This window comes from Annulohypoxylon maeteangense (assembly GCF_022496945.1).
Source record: "Annulohypoxylon maeteangense strain CBS 123835 unplaced genomic scaffold GGS22scaffold_12, whole genome shotgun sequence".
In the NCBI taxonomy this organism is placed as follows: domain Eukaryota; kingdom Fungi; phylum Ascomycota; class Sordariomycetes; order Xylariales; family Hypoxylaceae; genus Annulohypoxylon; species Annulohypoxylon maeteangense.
Window position 1 is genome coordinate 892017 of NW_025953259.1, and position 20258 is coordinate 912274.

The window sequence follows — 20258 nt, forward strand, 5'->3', positions numbered from 1 at the left end:
CTGAGGTAGGTAGGTAGGCCATTTCCCGCGGAAGCTTTCATCAACACGAGATGACACATTAGGCAAGTTAAGGTAGGTTAAGGCTCATCATCAAAGTTCAATTCAAATGCATCCTTGCATTTTCGTAAGGGCCGCCGGGATGACCAACCCATTAAACTACCGTCCCAACCTATTCGTGTATCCATTTTATGTATTTTTTGTTACGCCATCCATCCCATTTCCCTACTGATGGTACAAGTCGGCACGATTCCAACAACCTTAGGTGCCGACAGCTATGCAGCACGGGAGACAAATGTCCCAGCGCACGAGATCCACCGAACACTTAAGGTGTCAGAGCTACGACGTACTCGACGAGATGCCGTCTTACAGAATGCGGTGGGCCGTAAGGTGAAAGTATTTAATTGCTGTCTCATAGCAATATACCATAACTCATCCCAAACCACAACCTCACCTTCTCAATCCCGCAGCATGCATAACTTCGTTCATAACCCAGAACCTTGCCGTGAGAAAAGCGTTATTGTTCTTGCGTCGAACTTCACCACGACACCCAACACCCCTACCAACTCCTCTATCAATTTCCTCGTTCCATTTCCGAGGTCCAAAAGAGTTGAGAATAGCGTCGATGCAAAAGTCGGGTGATGGCATAACAAAAAGAATTATGCATTAGATCCCCAGCTTGCTTCCCCACTCCAACTATTCGCATCACGACGCTCCCTAACGCAATGAGAGTCATAAGTCGCGGACGTCGGCCAATTGCCGACAAAATATGATCACCTTTTCCGTTTCCAACCGTATCGTGTGCTCGGTGGTATCATAAAAAGCATAGAACGCCTTGATGCATATCTCTTGAGACGCCGTAACCAGAAGGATGCATGCCATGTGCAGACGTAAAGTTTGAGAGGCAAAACAACAAGTGCGAAACGGACGACATATGCTGAACTATTATCGGCGTCGAAGTAAGGCCTGTGGAGCAGATTATGGACAGTTTGAAGCTCCAACAGGCCTGTTCGACGCAATCGCGAAAATCCAAGTCGGCCGAAACGGCGAAGAATCGTGCCAACGTAAGGCCCGGGTGAGATGGCCTTCGACGAGATGATGCCTCGTCAGAACCCGGTTGAGATACTCAACCTCTTATTGCTGTCGCAGTATAAGTCTCTGGCGCGAACGGAAAACGATCTTGAACAAAGTGCGCGTGGAAAGGAGCAAGGTCGGCGGGGGGCCTGATTGAGGACGTACCAGTACCAGCAAGAGGAAAGAAGCCAGCCATCGATCCCGGGGATGCTGCCTTATCCTTTGGGGTGCCCGAATTAGGTGAGCTCAGAGGCGGTTGAGACAGCGGTGATTCTGCTGGAGAACCGCCGATGGCTGGCATATACCCGTTGGCAAAATACGGGCCAAGGTTCTGTCGTAGGGAGTGGTGTATCGCGGTATCCTGGTGATGAAGGTGACGCGGCTGATCGGCTACACTGGGGCTGCCGTTCGAGCTCGAGTTACTGCTGTTCGTGCCATTAGATGGCGAATCCACTCCGTCATATCGACCAGTACGCATAGCTCCGTCCTTCAGCTGAGGGCTGGATTGCTTTGAACCGTTGAACTATATTGCACAGAAAGGTTAGTCAGAGTCTCGCGGGTTACTTCTTGTCTCCGGGCGTGGTTCCCATTTCGACGAGAGGCCAAGCGATCACGGGATGTACGTACAAAGCAATACTTGTTCAGAATCTCTTCGTACGAAGCCGATGCTATGCTGGCCGAAGCAGGAGAGCCCATACCCGGACCGGCGGGACCGTGAGTAATAGGAGCTCGCGGGCCGGATGCTGCAGGAGCCGAAGGTACGTAACGGGCCGGGTTGGCCTGAGATTCCCTTGACACCTGAGCAGCAGGGGCGAGGCCGAACGAGGCTTTCTTATTAGGCTTCATGTACAGAGCGTCGCCGTACTGGCTCGATTCCCGACGAGCCTGCTTAGCAGCGTTTAGCGAAGCGCCGAAGTCATACCGATTAGCAAAAGCCTGCCCACTCGGGGCCGACAACCGACTCGGCAGGTTATCACTAGGTAAACTGGAAGTCGACTTCGAATTCTTGAGACGCAGAGCCGGCCCAGACTCGCCGAGGACCTCATGAAGAGACTTGTCGAAACTGGAAAATTTCGAGTCGTGTCCAAAGTCGTCCAAGGCGCCGACGGGCATAGACTTCGGCCGCGCGGCCGTCGAGGGGTTAGCTCGTCGGTTGCTACGCGGCAAAGTGTTTGCGGGTCGAGAAGCGGCAGTTTGGACACCCTTCTTGCCGTTGATAGGCAGCATCTTCTTACGGAAGTCGACTTGGAAGTTGAGACCGTCATTGTTATCCCAATATTCGAGGGAGTTAACATTATATCGGATGCAGAAGAATAGAGTCTTAGCTTCGAGGTTGGCAAAATCGGATAGCTTCAGACTGAACTGGAAGCGGTCATGGCCGACCTCGGCGCCTCGCGGTCGGGTAATCTCGTGATGATACTCGGCAGCTACTTCGGAAGTCGTCTTCCAATAATCGAATGTAAATCTACAAGTAACCGATTTCTGGAAAGCCAGATTGGCTACCGCTACCGATCCTATCAAACACTTCTGGTCGGGAGACATCCACACTCTTTCCACCCGTATAGGGAGAGTCTTGCGAATCGGAGTGTCTGTAGGGAATTTGTGAACAACTAATTCCCACTCGAACGGCGGCGACCGCGGGCTAGCCTTCTCTTCAAACCCAAATGGGTACTCGGTTTCGCTCTCATAAGCCTCCACCGGAGAAGAGCCAGCGCTGACGGCAAGCGGCCGATCAACCTGCAGGAAATGCCTCACGTGTTCGAGGTGCGAATCGAAGTGCACAGCTTTCGAGAAGGTCGGCGTTCCTGGCATGCTCGAGGGCCTCCTCTGTGCCCGTAACGCCGGCCTCACGAGTTCACCCGACTTCTTCCGCACCATCTGCGGCTTCTTCACAGGCTCATCTTGCTCGGACCCTTCCTCAGATGTAGTAATCGATATCTCTTCCGACTTCGACATGTAAATATGAGAGTCCGTGCTCGACCTCGAGTGAGAGATCTTCCGGGCGGAGGTGGTAAGCGCAGGCAAGCTAGCAGTAAGCATCGATTGCCGCGATTCCCCGATCAGGCTCTTGGCCTGAGATGGAAGTAGGAATAGGTCTCCTGGAGAAGACCTCACGGGTGATGGTGCCCGGTGTAAAGGTATTGCGCTAATAGCCTCTTTCAATTCCTTAATGTTCTCGATCTCCCTTCCCCGCTTCTCCGGTTCCGGGGTCCCTTCATCTTCACTAGACGACTCGGGGGGCGAGATGATAGCCCCTGGAGGCATCGTTTGCCCGTCAGCAACCGGAGGGGGGGATTGCCTAACCGGCGTGGCAAGAGATGATACCATACCCTTTAAGTTATCCGATGTCCCCGGTGGGGTGGTATCCGGAGTCGGTCCATTTGAGGGTCTAGGTGTCACTGACGGTGTCACTGACGTCGTGCTCCCTGCCGAAGGTGTCCGCCGATGTCTGGAGAGATAAGACGCAGACCGTGGTAAAACCGGCTTCGGCGATGTGGGGGTCTGGGAGTTGAAGGAGGACCTTCGACTGACTTCGGGCGAGGGAGGGGCTGAGGAGGCGGGAGAACGGTGGGACGGAGGTGTGTAAGGCATTCCCAAAGATTCGGGCTGCCGCGTATCAGGAGAGATGAGGGGAGTAGAAGGGAGAGGGGGAACGTCCGCAGGCGTGGTGCTGCTACTCTTAGGGACGGCGGATTTCAGACGAGGAAAACAGGGAAATATTCTTCTCCACCAAGCCCCAAACCGCGAGTCAGGTCTAGCAGCGATAGAGGTGGTAGTAACAGTAACGGCGTCTTTTAGTTGTGGAGGAGCGATTGGGTACTCGCAAAGACCTGAGAAAGCGGAAGGTTCTATTAGCATTGTTTGACTCGGTCCAAGTTTCCATGATATAGCTTGAGGTTCGTTTCCAGGGCTGTCCTGCGGCTTCTGACTCTTCCTCACAGCTATCTATCTGGCAAAAACAGAGAAAAACGGCGGTGATCCAACAGGCAACAGAAGCAACAACAACAACATCAAGAATATCGGGCAGGACAAGTCATTTTAAAGGATGCACCCAGCAAGTAAGGTTGATTGAGGGGAAAGCGGGAAAGCGGGAATGCGGGAAAGCTCATGGAATGAGACAATCCGGGGCTTGTGGCGTTGTCAGAGGTGACGGAGTCGAAAATCAATATTCTCCATACCCAACCCAACCCCAACCCAACCCATCTCCTCCTAATTTTTGTTGTCTCACATATTCCTCTCCACGTGGTTCGCAAGAAGAGGCTGAAGCTGCAGATGCGGGTCACGATGTTGGGAGTGGGGAAACGTTTGGGCAAAAAGAGGGCAGAGAGGGCAAATCGAGCATATAGGAGAAAAGATGACTTACACAATCAGGAATGGGCGGACCGATATACTCAGAGAATGCCCATGGAACCAGGAGAACCAGAAGAACCAGTTATCTTGCAAAGTTGTCGGAGCAGAGAGAAAAAAGAGACACGGCAAAGGCAATATCTCAGCAGCAGTGCTTATCTCTTTATCTTCTGTTGACTTAACTTCACAATCAACTGGCGGTGATCAGCACAGGAAAAAAAAAAATCGAGTGCCGAACCAAATTTCTCAAAAGACGGAGGGAGAATATTATTTATCAGTCGAAGAAGTGCGATATATAGCGGCAAGAAAGTTGTCGAAACCGGGAAGGCGAGAAATTTGCACGGAAGTGGGATGCTAAGAGAACAAGCACAAAGGCAATGCAATATATGCTGTTTGTCGGTTTTCTGGGTCATCCAATAGGTAAGTTATCGAGGTGAGCAGAGTGAACTTTTTCCAATATAGTTCCTTTGTTAAGTTTAATAAGCTTTGTTGCGCTGAGGAATCTAGGCCAGCCAGTTACGTACCAGTAATCGATCACTATCGAATCTCTCTCTCTCTATCTCTCGTCCTATAATGGTTCCCGAGCCTTTGGGTTAATGACAGCGATGGAGGGGACGGTCGACTGTCAAGGCTACAGTGAATGGTAAAGTGTAAATATGACGAAATCGGAATCGACGTAAAAACAATACAACCAGTCGATTTTTGTCCGGATCGAAATCGAAATTCACACGATGGCAAAGAAGGCCAATAATTTTTTTTCTTCTCGTGTTCGGCGAAGCGAAAAGCAACAGAGTAAGAAGTTTAGGAATTGTGGATGAAGCAATCAGCAATCTTCTACAATCCTAGGCCTGCCTTTGAACTGTAGGAAGCGGGAAGCGGGAAGGGGGAGGTTTAGTGGTGAGATGGTGGTTGACTGTTGTGGTGGTGAGAGGAAGAAAGGCACAAAAAGTCGGCGGACACGGATGAGGTGTGGGTTGGCTATTAGCTTAGGTTTATTCAATTCAGTGGCCAATGTTACCAATGCAGCCAATGTTGAGGCGGCGGGGGCGAACAATTGGTGACAGGGATCAACTAATGTGCACTATGACCAGGTAGTACAGCATACAACATACAACATACAACATTAGATACTAGGCAGGTACCTATGTACCCAGGCAGTCACCTAGCGATCTAGCAGCCTAGCAGCCTAGCACCTACCTGAAATGGGTCAACTGGTACAGTACGTATTGTGCATTACAAGTCGGGACAGGTCGTACAGGTAGCAGTGCTAAGTTCACTGGCTCATACTTTTTGGCGGGTACAGTGGTGTTTTTTTCTTTAGTTCCAGTCTTTATATCTTTAGTGGGTTAGTGGGATGGGTTCAATGGCTATAACATTTGACCCACTGGGCTTAACACCCCCCCGGCTATGCATCACTACCTGGATATGCAAAGCTATGGCCATTACTTATGGGGCGATGGCTGATGGCTGATAGTCGATGATAGGAGCATTGGCGATGGGAAACCGGGGGTTAGGAGGGGTTCTTGATTTCTTATCCAATCACATTTTCAGGATGGATTTGCGAGACGATAACATCATTGGACGCACAATATTGATTTTTTTATTCACACTGTAAAATGCCAGATGTCTAGCTAGGTTTTTTATATGCTCGGATCGTAAGAACATGGCCTGCACATACCTGCCAGGAGAGAAAAAAAAGAGAAATTTTATCAGGTCCGATGTTGGATATTACAAAATCACATCAGATTTGACACATCCAGCCAAAAAGCCTCAACTATACCTAGTATACTTCATACCTATTACTAGGTAGTTCTCTTCTTTCATACGTGATAGTTATAGTGTCGAGTTTATTAGAAGGCTTCAGTATTACACTATCTGCCTACCTAGGTAGTCATCTATCTACCTAATTAGTACCTACATAGTTTGCTAATAATATGATTCATTTATCAGTTTCAATTACATACCTATTTAATTGCTGACATCTTGAAAGTCTCGATAGTTACGATATTTTGTTACTTACTAAGTTGCTGATATAGATGAGACACCGTTGTCGGATACCTTTTTTGCCTTGCCTTACTGAGTACCAACCTTCTAGGTACGTAACTAGCTCAGTCAGATACGAATGTCCTAGACCATCTTACACATTTCTAACAGAAGAGCCTTCAATACAGATAGATTAAGATACGCAACGACTCTACCCTAACGAAAGCGAGAAGAAAATGAGCGACATCTCGACTGTGTACATGCATCCATTCCTATCCCCGTGCCTAGAACAACATCAAGCGACGATGGGACCATCTGCAAGAAAGCATACATCATGTACGTAGGTATATGAGGTACATAAGGGTGTTATACGTGCTATACGCCAGTACAGCAGCCACTACGCCAACCAATACGCCAATACATTCATACAGCCGTACACCTACAGCTTAAAATCGCTATCCGACGTCGAAGTTGTTTTAGTTGCGCCCAGCACAGTCTAGCGTAGTGGTGTCACTGTCTACCTAGGTAAGCCGCAAATAATACCAGGATAAAGGGAGCAGGGGCAGGGATCAAGGATCGGAGGTGGAACTTGCAAGGCTCTGGCAGTGTGGAAGCTAGAACCGAGTGGGTACTAATAGGGGATTAAATTCTCGAGCCAGCAACCACGCTGAACCCGAAACGGTCAGTGATATTTATTTAGCACATCGGTCACGTATCACGATGACCAGCCATGACGTAGGGAATACAATGGTTATCTCTGTCTTCTTTATCACATTGGTCAATCCAACCATCGAAGAAGACGCAATGCTTCATGCAAGAACACAGGCCAGCAGCACCGAGAGTGCAGCAGGATCATGCACTTCTTTTATTAAAAGCCATCCAGACAAACCTGTGGTTCAATTGATCAATTCGACGCCGACACCTTTCTTTCTTTTTTTCTTCACCTTGCCATCCAGTCATACAGCCATCCAGCCAATACATCCATCTTACCTAACGATGACAACCCAGATCAGTATATGTTGACGATGAGTGACGGTAGTGGTGGTGGCGACCACGCGATAAATCTCCAATTCGAGACGTATGTATAACTCATCGTAAGGCAGCCTCTTCCATCCGAGTACATGTATTGCGGAACATGTCCGTAATACCATTGGAGGGAAGTTATCTCGTTTCAGGGAGGTTTTGGCGTCTGTGTGTAAACCTCTTAGGCCATGTGTCTAGGTAATAGCTGCATCCGCCATCAATCCGCCATAAAACCCGCCATCAAAGGGTAAATGCTCATGAAATACCCGGTTGGTGAAGCATCCAAGACTCCAGCTATGAACTACCTGGCATTCATTAAATTTGACATCCTGTATGCAATCGTTAGCCTCGTCCCCCTTACCCTTCCGCTCCCCCCTTGTCTTCGTGCCGTCCTACCCATCGCGGCTGTTTTTCCCATTATAGTTCGTCTGATAAGTCTAGACTACCGCAAACATATTGCTAGCGTCTATTAAATCTTCCTATTTTGGTAAGCAGGCGTGATACAGTTCGACGAGGAAGTTTGAAGATTATTTTCTCTTATTAATACTCTTATATTCAAAGTTCCGTTCATCCTACATCAGCCTCTTCAACATTTTTAGAGTCATTTCAAGTACCTAACCCAAAGATGCACCATAGATCTTAACCTTGATCACTTATCGGTTTACGTATCTATAGTAGGGTTGCGCTCCATCATTCCTGCAGTATTATCACATATTCTGTAGTTATCCGAAGCTACCAGGCTGCATATTCCCAGGAGATTAGGAGTAATTGTGGCATGGTATGTGGCGTGTCAACACAGTAACTATGTGATAATAGTTTACTCAAGGACAATAAGCTTCGATGATGAACTCGTGGGTTCTAGCCTAAGTTACACGTGCGTCGCGAACAATTCTATTCTTCAAGCCAGGTACTAGCAGGTAGAAAATGGCGCGACATGGCATATTTCATAGTCTCATACTAAAAGGAACCCCGACAAGAACCCCGATAAACAATGAACGGCGAAACCGACTAGTAAATTCAGCTCTCGATAGCTTCGAGTTCGCATTAGTCGATGGTCTCATATAGTGAAGATTTAGTGGTTACTGTTAAACTCCTGAGCTATGGATTACGTACGCACTTAATCGCATCACTAAAGAAGAATAGTTGAGGTTAAATTCTAAATTTGAAAATAATAGAATAAAATAATGATAAAATAATAGAATAATAAAACGAATATGCCAGGTTCTTCGAGCGCACGGCTAGTTCGGTGCAGTTGACCTGCAGATGCAAGGCTTCGCCTCAGACGGCGGCAATATACATACGTGCTAATAAGTAGTCGAGATCACGACAGGCTGTTAGAGCACACCCATTATCACACGCAACCGTGTTACTCGTGCATATAAGCTGCGATGATCTACACTTGAGGCGTCTGAAAAAGAGATTCCTGCATATCTACCTGCTACCTCCATATCTTCAAGCTTTACTAAGCTGCAGGAGTTGGTTTATCAAACAATGGCCGACGAGTCCGCCCCTTACACAGCAGAGCCATGCGCTGTAATCCATAATACTGCACGTTCTTGATTAAGCCCATAGCCGTTTCATGCCTCGACTTACATAAAGCCGACGGACGTCTAGATATTTATATCAAACCACCGAGCCCCGCGAGTGGTTATCTGCTGATCACCACTTCATCCCTCCCTGCCTACATAAATATGATTGAATCTAACCTCGTCGTCGCGGATGCCGGATCTATGGCGGTTACGCGGTGTTAGTGACCCTGCGTACGCCGTTACATGCGCGTACAGAACCGGCTACTTTCTCCTGGCGCTTCCTTATCTCTCGTTGAAAAGCCCGGTGAGCAGGAAGTGCGAAAAAAAGTTCTTACAGTACGAATCCAATGATTCAACATGGCTAGCGTAGCATCTCCTGATTTGTTGCAGCGATTTCTCTTGGCTTTTACCGAGCTACAGTAGTTTGGTTCAGGAATACCACCCATCCCAGCCCATCTTAACCCATCCCTGTCTACAGAGACGGGCCACCGCTTGGCCATAGCTCTTTTCTACCTAGCAGACCTTGTTCGTCGACCGGGGTAGGGATAAAGAAGCTGACGCGAACCGTCCTTAATGGTGGGTCTTTGTCCATTAGCAAGGTTGAAGCTCTATCTAGGGGCTTCAGGAGAAAAAAGAAAAATTTTCATCTTTTCCCCAGGTCCATATGTCGAGGGAAAATGCATTTGATGGAAGAAAAGGTTGGGGTATGGAGTAGTTCAATGGGGTTGACGCTCTAGAACTACTATGAAATTTTAGTAGATAATGCTAAGAGAAGGATGAGAAAAATTACTGGTCAAGCAAGCCACATACGTCGCCTCGCATCTTCAAGGCGACGGTGAGAGCGAACGGATATATTTGATGGTTGCTATGTCTCATCCTTCCGGTCTAGCAAGCTGGTAGCAGGTCTAGGTGCCGCTCGACAAGGCTCCCGATATGGCTTGGCCGGCTGAGAATTGTTAAATGTTGGTTAAGGTACACGATCAACGTCCACGGTCCAAGATCATTTAATCTGATCGACGCGCCCAGCCACAGTCTAGACCTCGCCTATTATTGGATGATCTTTTAAAGGCTCGGAGATTCTTACTCGGATGCCGATAATTCTACTAAATAGTAAATAGGTACCTAGTAGACAAACTTTTTTTCTCTCTCTTCTAACCATACACCACGATCGCTGAGTGGTGTTTGTTTCCAACTGCACATACATATTTCGTATTATATTTCGTATTCATTATGCGGGCGGTTTTCGATGATCCAGACTTTTTCGAATACCGTCAAAAAGGATTCGATTTATTTAATTCCGATGCATTAATTTGATGAGTGGCTTCAGGAAATAGTAGATCTGTTCGCGAATCTGCGAATCTGGCTGTCTGTTCAGATAAGAACTCCGACAGCGGCCCTCCTTTACGAGTCTTTCTCATGCTACTATGCAAGTTTGCCTCTCGATGAGACAATCCTGCTACCTTTTGATACACAACTTATTGTTTTGTTGGGCTACTATCTGTTTCTATCTATTATAACTGGAATCCTTCTCCTAGTAACGTGCCGATATCGATTTCTGAATATTCTGCGGTTCCGGTCCATCCCTTCGAAGGGATTTCAATTCTCGGATGCGTTCTGTTAGGACAATATCCCCTCAAGGTCCTCTTTCTCCTCAATTAACAATAGGTCGTGCAATCATCATACGGAACTCTTGTTCCTCTAGTGTTACGATCAACGCATATGTTTGCCTGTTTAGATAGGAAGATGCATGGAAGCAACCCAACCGTATCTCGCGTCGTCCTATCTTACATCTTCGCGCGGTCCAGGGTTACAAATCTATTCCAGGAAGATATTAGGCTCACATGCTAATTCGTAGTAATTCGTAGAACGCGCAGCACTGTAAGTAGAGTAACCCCACTAGCATATATACGCATGGTATTCCTCTCATCCTGGCCTGATATGGAACGAGGTGTGTCTCTTGTGCTGTTATGCCGTTGTGCGGTTGACGCCGACTTGTCCGCTATATCTTATTCGTCCCCGGACTGCACTGCGTATCTCCGCCTTTCCTTTTCCCTTTCCCCAGACGACCTATTTGACGGCGTGAGGATTACGTACATCAAGTAGTTGGGGTGGTGTTTCGTTGGTCTTGTCCTCGTCTCGTATGAGGATTCTCGCCACTTTCATGGCTGAGTCTTATGTACCTAGTGGGCACATACCTATTATATTAAACAATCAAGTGCCCAGTGATTTTGGAGTTTCGCGGCTAGTCGGATGAGAGCCATAAATAGTAAAACGACAACGAGGCAGTCCAATTGTTTTACCGTTCAATAAATATGTAAACAAGTAAACAATAAGACATTAACACGAACGCTGTCGAATAGAAATATGTTGACATTCGATTATGATATAATTGTGATACCATCTCTTAAGCCGCGACGGTGCTTGCTCCGTTTTTGATACAGCGCATACATCCAATACTGGCGATCTCTCGCTAACAAGTCAGCATGAGTCCGTGCATAGTACTGTGCCTTTAAATCGCGTCTAACCGTGCAATCCCAGCCATTCTTATGTGTAGGCGTTTACCGTTTATTGAATTAATTATATAAAACATCATCCTAAGTACTTAGGTAGGTTAGATACTTATATTCTTGACTTAAGTTGGTATAGTGAGATGATTAAGAATATTATCTCGTGAATCGTCGAGAAATATGTAAAACGGTGCTAATGCAACCTTTACAGTCTCGGAAATTCTCGATGAGAGTATCATCAACCTTGAAGGCATTAAGCATTATACATAGCATCCGATCCACGGCTTATCTACTCTTGAGTGTCAGAGTGTATGGGACCTTAAATATTACCAGGCTGGAAAGCGGCTCAATGCTGATCCCATTATACGAAATACCTGGAATAGGGACATTTTCGATAACATGGATGGCAATTAAAAACAATCCTCGCGCCGATCGTTGGACATCTCGAAAGGTCAACCAATCAGAAGCATTTACCGGTTTTCATTGGTATCCGAGCTCTCGCTTAGTCGGATTTCTGTGTCTTATTTAATTTGATAATTTTTATTCTCGAAAGTTCGTATCATCCAAAATATATTCCGTGACAATTGCCGCCCAAAGTTCATGACCTCACCTGTTCGATCAGGCTAAAAAACCTCGCCGAAGCCAATGAGTCTATCGTCTTAAAAATGAGCCCATACGTACACCACTAGCATCTCGTTAAACACCGTTAAACAATTTAAAGCGCAGATCCAGCAGTCCGACGGATATAAATCCCCATATCTCGGTGCTACCTAGCTGTACGTATGCTATCGCCGGACAGGAGTGGACCCGAATAGCTACGGGATCCCCTGTCTGTTGTCTGTACTTGCCCCTTGATCTCCCCTTGATCCGTGTCACGATCGGCGACCAATATGCCAGATCGTTATAAATATATTAGCGAGTTTAAGGCGACATGGGGGCACGCGGAGACGCTATAATCGCCCACATTCAGCTCTTATCGGGCACCTACTAAACTTTTACACGATAGCCTCAAAAACAGCGATCGCGCCAATGCTCTCCACTACTGTTTTTTACATAGCACAGTACCGCCGCAAGCCGGAAAGGACTTAGGTCATGACGACATCCCGCTGCCAGTACCGCCCAACGCCGTCTTGCATTTAAATTCGACATGGTACGGTAACAACGACAGCGGGTATCGTCAAGCGAAATGAGCCGAATAGGATATCGGGATTCTTTTCGGTGCTGCGACTACCGGACTTGAACAAATCGTCGAGTGCCATGCGGAGGCGTAGGAGCCACGGTAACTCCGAATTGAAGACAGACAGCTTACGAGCATATGCACGGGGTTCCAAATAAGTAAAATACATAAACACCGCAGTTGTGGGATTTCAAACATTCCTATCTAGGTGACTAAGGCCCTTATATGAAAACAAAGTTCCAAAAGAAGTCAAAAGACACAGGGAAGAGGTCGGGAATATCTCTGCCTATCTAATGCAATGCGTCGGTAATCTTAGATTGGCAGTTCGCTGTCACACCCGTCAGGGGAATATTGAGTACCTATGCAGGTAGCATTCACATCCCAACCAGAAACGGCCTTGAGGTTTCGCAGCGTTTGTGGCGCTTGTCACGATAAATAGCACATGCATTATAAATCAACCAGCGAATTCTGGAATATACAAGATTCAAGATTGACAAGACCAGCGAGACCAAATTCGATACTATTCCGCGACTCCTGACTGCGTAAGAAAAGACACAAAGCGGGCCGAAACGAAGAACTAATGCCTGGGATCTCCCGATCGACTTAAGTAAGTAATGATTTTCTCCTTACCCGGGCGCTCCATATGCGGTGCTGCTTAACCCCGTTCCTTAGTAACCATCCATGTAAGGCTGAGAGCTATGTAACGCCTGCGATGGAGATCATGGAGACCATGTGACGAGAATGGGAAAGTAAACGCGTACAAGAGACCAGGGCCAGGTTGCGAGAATACTAAGCCTACGTCGATTGTATCACACCGCAACATGAACGCCTCAGCTTCGACTCCGAAATCGCGTCTAGTGCTTATCAAGGAGTCCGTGTAATAGAGGGCCAGAGGATTAAAGGATGAAGGAAATATTGATTCGTTTTCAATACCGATATGGTAGGTAGGTAGTAGGTACTACTAGGTAATTTATACGAATATGTCTCTAGGGTCCATGTTACACGTATCTCTCATATTTTTATCCTATTTTCAGGATGAAAATTTCGGAGTGAGAAAATCGACTCTGGGGAATAGAACTATCTTGACATCCGCATTATTTCCCCATGGGCACACACATACACACACATACACAACCCATATGCATACTCGAGTAGGACCGAAGGTTATATTGAGGGTCGTAGAAGACGCATTCTCTGATTGATACGCTTATGCAGGTTGGTGCGACTCCCTATATGAACATACCTACCTCCTATTAGTAATTTTATAGAGGGGTGGTTATATTTGCAGAGTTAAGACTTCACCAGTGATGTCGTAGAAGACATGTGATCGCGCTGTATGTACCTAAGCAAGCATGTTACCATAGCTTGTCATCTGTTGCATTTTATTACACGACGCTGACCTTACCTACGAACCATAAACCCTCGCAGGTATTGGCTAGGTAGGAATGCCTTCTAATCAGCCTGTTCAACTCCGTGCTAGCTCGGCGAGAACTATACCAATCCTATTTACGGGGTGCATCGTGCAGCATGTCGTGTAAGGTCAGACAGCAGACTGAAATCTAGCCCAGTCTGGTCGCAGGTTGTGTTACCTTGCTGTTGCGTTAGTAGATAACGTTTTATTCGAGTTAATTCCACCAAGATCGGCATTTTAGAAGTCCTTTGTCGTCTCTGCCGCCATCACGATGCGATTCCGCAAATTTGATGTCCTGTAGCGTTGTCTTGAAAGCAAGGAGTCAAGGATGTGTCCTTCGTTGCGTACTACTGCGCGGTAAAGTGGTAAAAGTATGCACATTCAGGCCTTTAGCGAATTCGACTGGACATGGATTTTTGAGGTCAAAGCCACGGATATCCGAACTAGGTAATGATTACACCCATGCTCCAATGGGACGGGCAGGCTTATGCTCGTGTCGATCATCGGCTGTACCGCTTTTGGTATGGTCTTCTTTTAAGAAGCCGGAAAGCCCCATTCAGATGGGCTAGAACGTGAAATATTATCGTTATTTGTCGCGATCAGCTTGCAAAAAAAACTCGCTGAGGTTATTCCTAGCTTACTACCATGGCACAGTCCTTCAGCTCATAGAACATCTCAACAAGATTTAGAGATGTCTAAGTGTCATCTTGATTGAGTTGAGTTTATTATACGCCTCGTTGTCGTAACCCCGTGTTCGTATGACGCCTTCGTGAGGATTATAAGTTGCGGCGGTGAGACACTGAAAGATGATGAGCTCGAAACATAAAATTCGATATTAAAGACAAACAGGATGAGATAAAACCAAGGCTCCCACAAAAAAATGAAACCCCTCGTATCTCCGTGCACGATGTCTAACGAATGCAACGCTCTTTTCCAGCCTGCCAGCATTATTATAGCGTTATTCAGCAACCAGTCTGATTATTTGGTTGGGTCGTACGAGCAATCGGGCTTTTTGCTGAGGGATCGCCAATCTGGTGAGATCCAAGCTTCCAAGGCGCTATCTTTTACTAACGTAAACCAAACCTATTCCCCTGATACGCGGACCTATTTAAGTAAAGAGTGACAAGAGCCTAGCAGGGGATGAGACTTCCTACCTCCTATTCTACACATTTTCCCATCAGGGGCGCCATTTGATGGCTTAAAAACTCAATCGACTTTTCAAAACGCGATCACGCCGAAAACACATGCGCCGGCGCGGCGGAATAACGACAAACATGATCGTGAGTCCCGGATAATTAGTACCGGGAGAATATCACGTCCCGGTTGTTGCGCCGGACAATGCCGTTCGTTAACCCGAAACAGTTTTCTCTTCAAGAACTATATACTAGAAACCCAATCCTTTACCAGAGACATCGCCGTTCATTGGTACCTCTTACTGTACCTATTCGATGGATTTGGTTATGACGCCAGGATTTCGGTTGGCGAGATCCGATCTCTGTGAGACGGCGCCACGACGAAATCATGTGTTCGTCGTTACTTGCACATTGAATGTCGCATTATTCCGCATCCTGTCACCCGGAAATCGGGCGCAACCGAACATTGATAATTCCCTAGGATACTTGCGAAATATCATTAATTAATTGCTACAAGGTAGGTAGATATCTTCATGTAAGTAATCTGATAAGACCGTTACTCTTCGTCATCTCGCTATTTATTCCCTACCTAGGTAGTAGTAAAGGTATCAAGATTGCGAACTGCCCCGGACAAACTGCTCCGTACTTGGTTAATCCTAAGAATTGTCGCAATTGCGGGATAGAATAGCTTGATATGATTCGTCAGCGCACTAAGGCCGCCGCATGGCTCAGGACGTAATGCTCCGAAGAGGATCGTGCAGATGACCTTCGCGGAATGCGGCCAAGCGTTAGTACGCGATGTTCCAAGTACTGTGTAAGACTAATACTTGCTTCATCGTTCATCTCCCACGTGAAACTCGACCTCTTTTATAATCGACTCTAACAAGCCATTCCTCATACGATTTAAGCCTTGGTTTCGCTTGGTTTTAGCAATCCAAGCAAATAGCGGTGAATCGAAGGACGGGATAGGTTCAACATCCGGAGATACCTGGACCCTGACCGTAGTATCGATGTCCGGAAGAGTCGGTTGGCGCTTGCAACTCCCGCTATACTTACCTACATACATGCTACAGAGGTAGAGAAGTATGTACATACTTAACAATTCTTATCCGCATTCTCTAATCCTGTAAGCATGCCTAGTAGACAGCCAGCATATCTAGATTAGACAGTATCCCGTCATCCGGAATCTGGGCACCAATTATAAACGTATGAATCTGGAGCCACAAAGTCATGATGCGTACATAGTACATTCTCATGCAATAGCAAGGCAATGCGTTCTGTGTAGGGTCACGTAATATCCCCGCTAGCCCGTCGATACCTCAACCGGAGATGGACAAATTACTATCAATCTCTGATTCCGGTTACCGAACGTGGCTTCGCAAAGTTAGAGCAAGACAAATACTATGGCGTCCAATTACGAATAGGCATATATGAATACTGCAATACACCCATTATCTACTTACCCAAATGGGCAGGTATGTGGCAACTAGAACACTGGTAATAAGATGTAAAAATTGTATTGAGACACGCACAGTACCCAAGTACCTGAGCATTGGGGCAAGACCGGAGAGTCCGAGTATACGGCCGGAAGATACGGAAGTATAGAATACATTTCGGCCAGCACGTGTTCAGCTATCACGTCTCAACTACGGGTAGTCATCCGTACTAGACGAGACTAAAGCAGCCGATGAGCTGAGCATGATCATTCTCTCATAGGACGATATCTCTTATAGATATCTAAGGGCATCATGTGATCTAGTCATTGGGATACCTACCGCTTCCAAGCAGCTAGACCTCCTATCCTCTCAACTAGCATATATCTACATGATTCTCGACTACAACTCGCGCGATCTAGAAGCGACGAGGAACTAGTAGAGAAAGCAAAGCAAAATTTCTAACCAATCATACATAGGTAGGTACCTATGTTTTCGTCAGTACGTAGGTATCGATGGACTGTTTTCAATGGTAAGCCGTATCCAACTAATATGTAGGTAGGTACCTTAGGCAGGTAAGGGGAGAGGCCAACCCTATTGCCAATCCAATGGCAACCAATGACGGACGTATGTGTCATCGCCTTTGAAGACATTTTAATGTCTTCCAGGCAAAGATCGAGACCACCTAATTATACGAAATATTTAAACAGGTCGTAGTGCGACTATTCCGAAGAAAGGCCATGGTCGCATGGTAAAGCTCTTGGAATAGAGGACATATCGCTGTATCGTCAGATATATAGGTACTTAAAGCACATGACATATTCGCCTGGAAGAAGCCCTTGGTATAATCTCTACCTATAAATGATACCTTGCCGTTATAATCTATTTCTAATAGCTCGGACGTGAACCATTGAGTTGATTATGCAGGTCGGTATCGGCCAATGCTCCGACTTCAGTTAAGTTCGTTTCGTACCTCCTCATTACCATATTCTTGTTCGCTATTAGTTTTTCAAGCATTAGCAGTGGCAAAATTCTAGCATTGTTGGCGACATCTCCAACAACCAAGAAGCGGGGGAACGACGGGATAGGGACATTCTCCTCGACATAATGCATGCATACTTGCAGTAGTCTGGCGCCACAATGATATGAAGGGTCCAACCGTGCATAACTACGTATTTTCATGTCGGTTATGTGCTTTGACAAATGATGGCCTGCTGCGTTCTGATCTAGTTAAGCGGCGACGAAAAGACCTAGAATACCCCAAATACTAGCTTCAACTTCGGAACTAGAGGGGTTCTCGCCATGTGATCATGGGCCAAGACGTTTAAGATTGACATCTCGGGTCTTGTCATCTTCGAATAGCTCCTATTGATCTATCAAACTACACACTTCCATCAAGTGGATTGATAAATCTAGTAACTGTATAAAGGGATTGTACACCATTCCTAAGTCTTAGTCCACATCAAGACCAAGACAGTATCACTTCACAAGGAGGGATTATCTCGGTGTTTACATAGAACGTTCTCAAAGGATAGAGATCTTACGGTTAAAACGTATACCTACCTACCTGGGATAGAGGAGGCACACGCGATATTTATAGATAAAAGGCTCCCTTTTACGATAAAATGACAAAATACCTCCCAAGTTATAGTAATATTCACTCTGTGATATCCCAATACTGCCCTCCTGAGTCCCCCGTAGAAGGACCCACCGTGAATTTTCGAGGAAAGTTAGGTAGATTAATGATCATCACGTCAAAAGGTTATCGTCAAACAGGGCAGTATCAACTTATAACAAAAATGCTTCAACTCAAATTGAAGATGTAGGTATCTACTATCAACCGTTCACGATGATTCTATATCACTAGGTAGGTATTTGATATTACGGGTAGAAACTCGTAGGGTGCTACAGGATAAGCTTGTAGTTGGAGACTGTCACAGAGTGAATGAAAGCAGTACAGGTAGCTTGTCATAGGATCGCCAGATACCTAGTAACATTCATCTTCGAATAATGACCAATGCGTGTCCTTGTCCGGAATATCTTATATAAAGGGGCAATCAGCCCCTTTATACATTCGTGCAAACAGGTTACACAATACCTACCTAGGTGTGTAGTGGAAGGCACGTTTTCACATCACTCCTTCCTCTGAGCCCCTGACCCCTTTTTACTCTCGAAGATGCCGAACACACAGAAAAACAACCACTCTCCACGACGTGATACCCAAAAAGCTTTTATATATCTCCCCGAAGCAGAATTTTGTCTATCCTGGACAACTGTGACCAGCCTATTCAGACCGCCAAGTTAATACAGCAATACATTGTAACTTAACAAATACACACAGAACAAATCTTCTCCTCAGAAACAAAGCAAATACCAAACCCATAAACTCCATACAGCCCAATCAATCCATTGACCTCGATCGGGCCATCCTTTTCACTTTTCCGGAGATGGGGACCAGCCCCGTCTCGCTCCAACGACTAATCGTACATATACGCAACCCCTTTTTTGAAAACTTAGAACCTCCCGGTCAGCGCTCAAGCAGGTAGCACCTGACCACACCCCAATCACAACAGCAACCAACATACTCTAGCACCCGTTTCGTCGAAAACCCCAAAGAGTTTACCTCCCAATCCAATAAGTAGGCAAAACACCCTGTCTAGCAATCGCCTCCGCGATCTGCGCATCCGTCATGCCCTCCTGTCCATTAATCGCAAACCAAGGCGAATCGCGCATAAGATAATACGCCTGGCCGACCGGTACATCAGCACTACTCGCGACCACCACCCCGGGCTCATCCGTACGCATGCGCGCGATCTGCGCCCACAGCGTAGCGCGCTGGGCGGCGTCAAGACCGCGCGCGAGGTAGAAGACAGGAGTGTAGGAGCGGTCGGAGCGAGCGGTGAATTTAGCGCGGAAGGCCGGGGTGCCGTCGGCGGGGCGGAGCTGCTTGCCGCCGAGGGTGAAGTGGCCGGCGCAGCTGGAGCAGGGCTCGCCGCGGCGGAGGAGCATGGCGTCGACGATGGGGTAGGAGCCTGGGGAGTCGAAGGCCTGGAAGTACGAGAGCAGCATGTTTTCCTCCGCGTGCGGGTGGTGGCCGCCGTCACCGTTGCCGGAGTTAGCCGTCCAAAGGTCCGCTTCGCCGTCTGCGAAGAGAAGGGACGCCGAGAGGTCGACTTGGTCGGTTGCGCGTAGGCCGCTGCGCACGAATTGGTAGAGAGCGCCTACGAGCCCGAGCTGGACGTAGTTCAGCCGGACGGTGTGGCCGCTGGCGTTCTTGATGCGGAAGCTCGGGAGCTCGATGAAGATGAATTGAGGCATCGTGTGTTAGTTATATGCTGTATTGCTTTCCTTGCCGAGGGCTTAAGCTGGTGTACTCGGTATGGTTAAGAAGGTAGAGCCGACGAGTTGCTGAATAGGAAGGTGTCGTAGGAGAATCCGGAGTGGCTTGTCCTTGTTGATATAGAATGCGTTAATGTCCTGGATCCGATGACGAGCTGTTAGCGTGAAGGTCGGCGATAGATATAGCTAGATATTCATCCCATGTTGGATAGAGATTCCCGAAGTAGGCGAACTAATCTATAGCGATGTGAACAAATTGTCAAGAAGGATGACATTCTTTACAAAGACGGTTCCCGCTCTGAGG

The 20258-nt window shown here is 47.0% G+C and overlaps 2 protein-coding genes across 2 annotated transcripts; both read right to left on the reverse strand.

The window, feature by feature from the left end:
* Positions 1-785: 785 nt before the first annotated feature.
* GGS22DRAFT_195242 (carbohydrate-binding module family 21 protein) lies at positions 786-3663 on the reverse strand (the record flags this gene model as incomplete). The annotated part of the gene is made up of 4 exons (XM_047965641.1): positions 786-1594; positions 1636-1739; positions 1770-1861; positions 1895-3663. 4 exons carry the CDS (start codon positions 3661-3663, stop codon positions 1124-1126), a joined length of 2436 nt encoding a protein of 811 aa, XP_047817410.1. The 3' UTR covers positions 786-1123.
* Positions 3664-18999: 15336 nt separating this feature from the next.
* GGS22DRAFT_33296 (uncharacterized protein) lies at positions 19000-20258 on the reverse strand. Its single transcript, XM_047966832.1, has one exon. The coding sequence runs from the start codon at positions 19931-19933 to the stop codon at positions 19235-19237; it is 699 nt and encodes a 232-aa protein (XP_047817411.1). The 5' UTR covers positions 19934-20258; the 3' UTR covers positions 19000-19234.

What these genes read in the sequence shown, in the direction of transcription:
- GGS22DRAFT_33296 (XM_047966832.1), bottom strand. Translation starts at nt 19,933, where the DNA reads ATGCCTCAATTCATCTTCATCGAGCTCCCGAGCTTCCGCATCAAGAAC.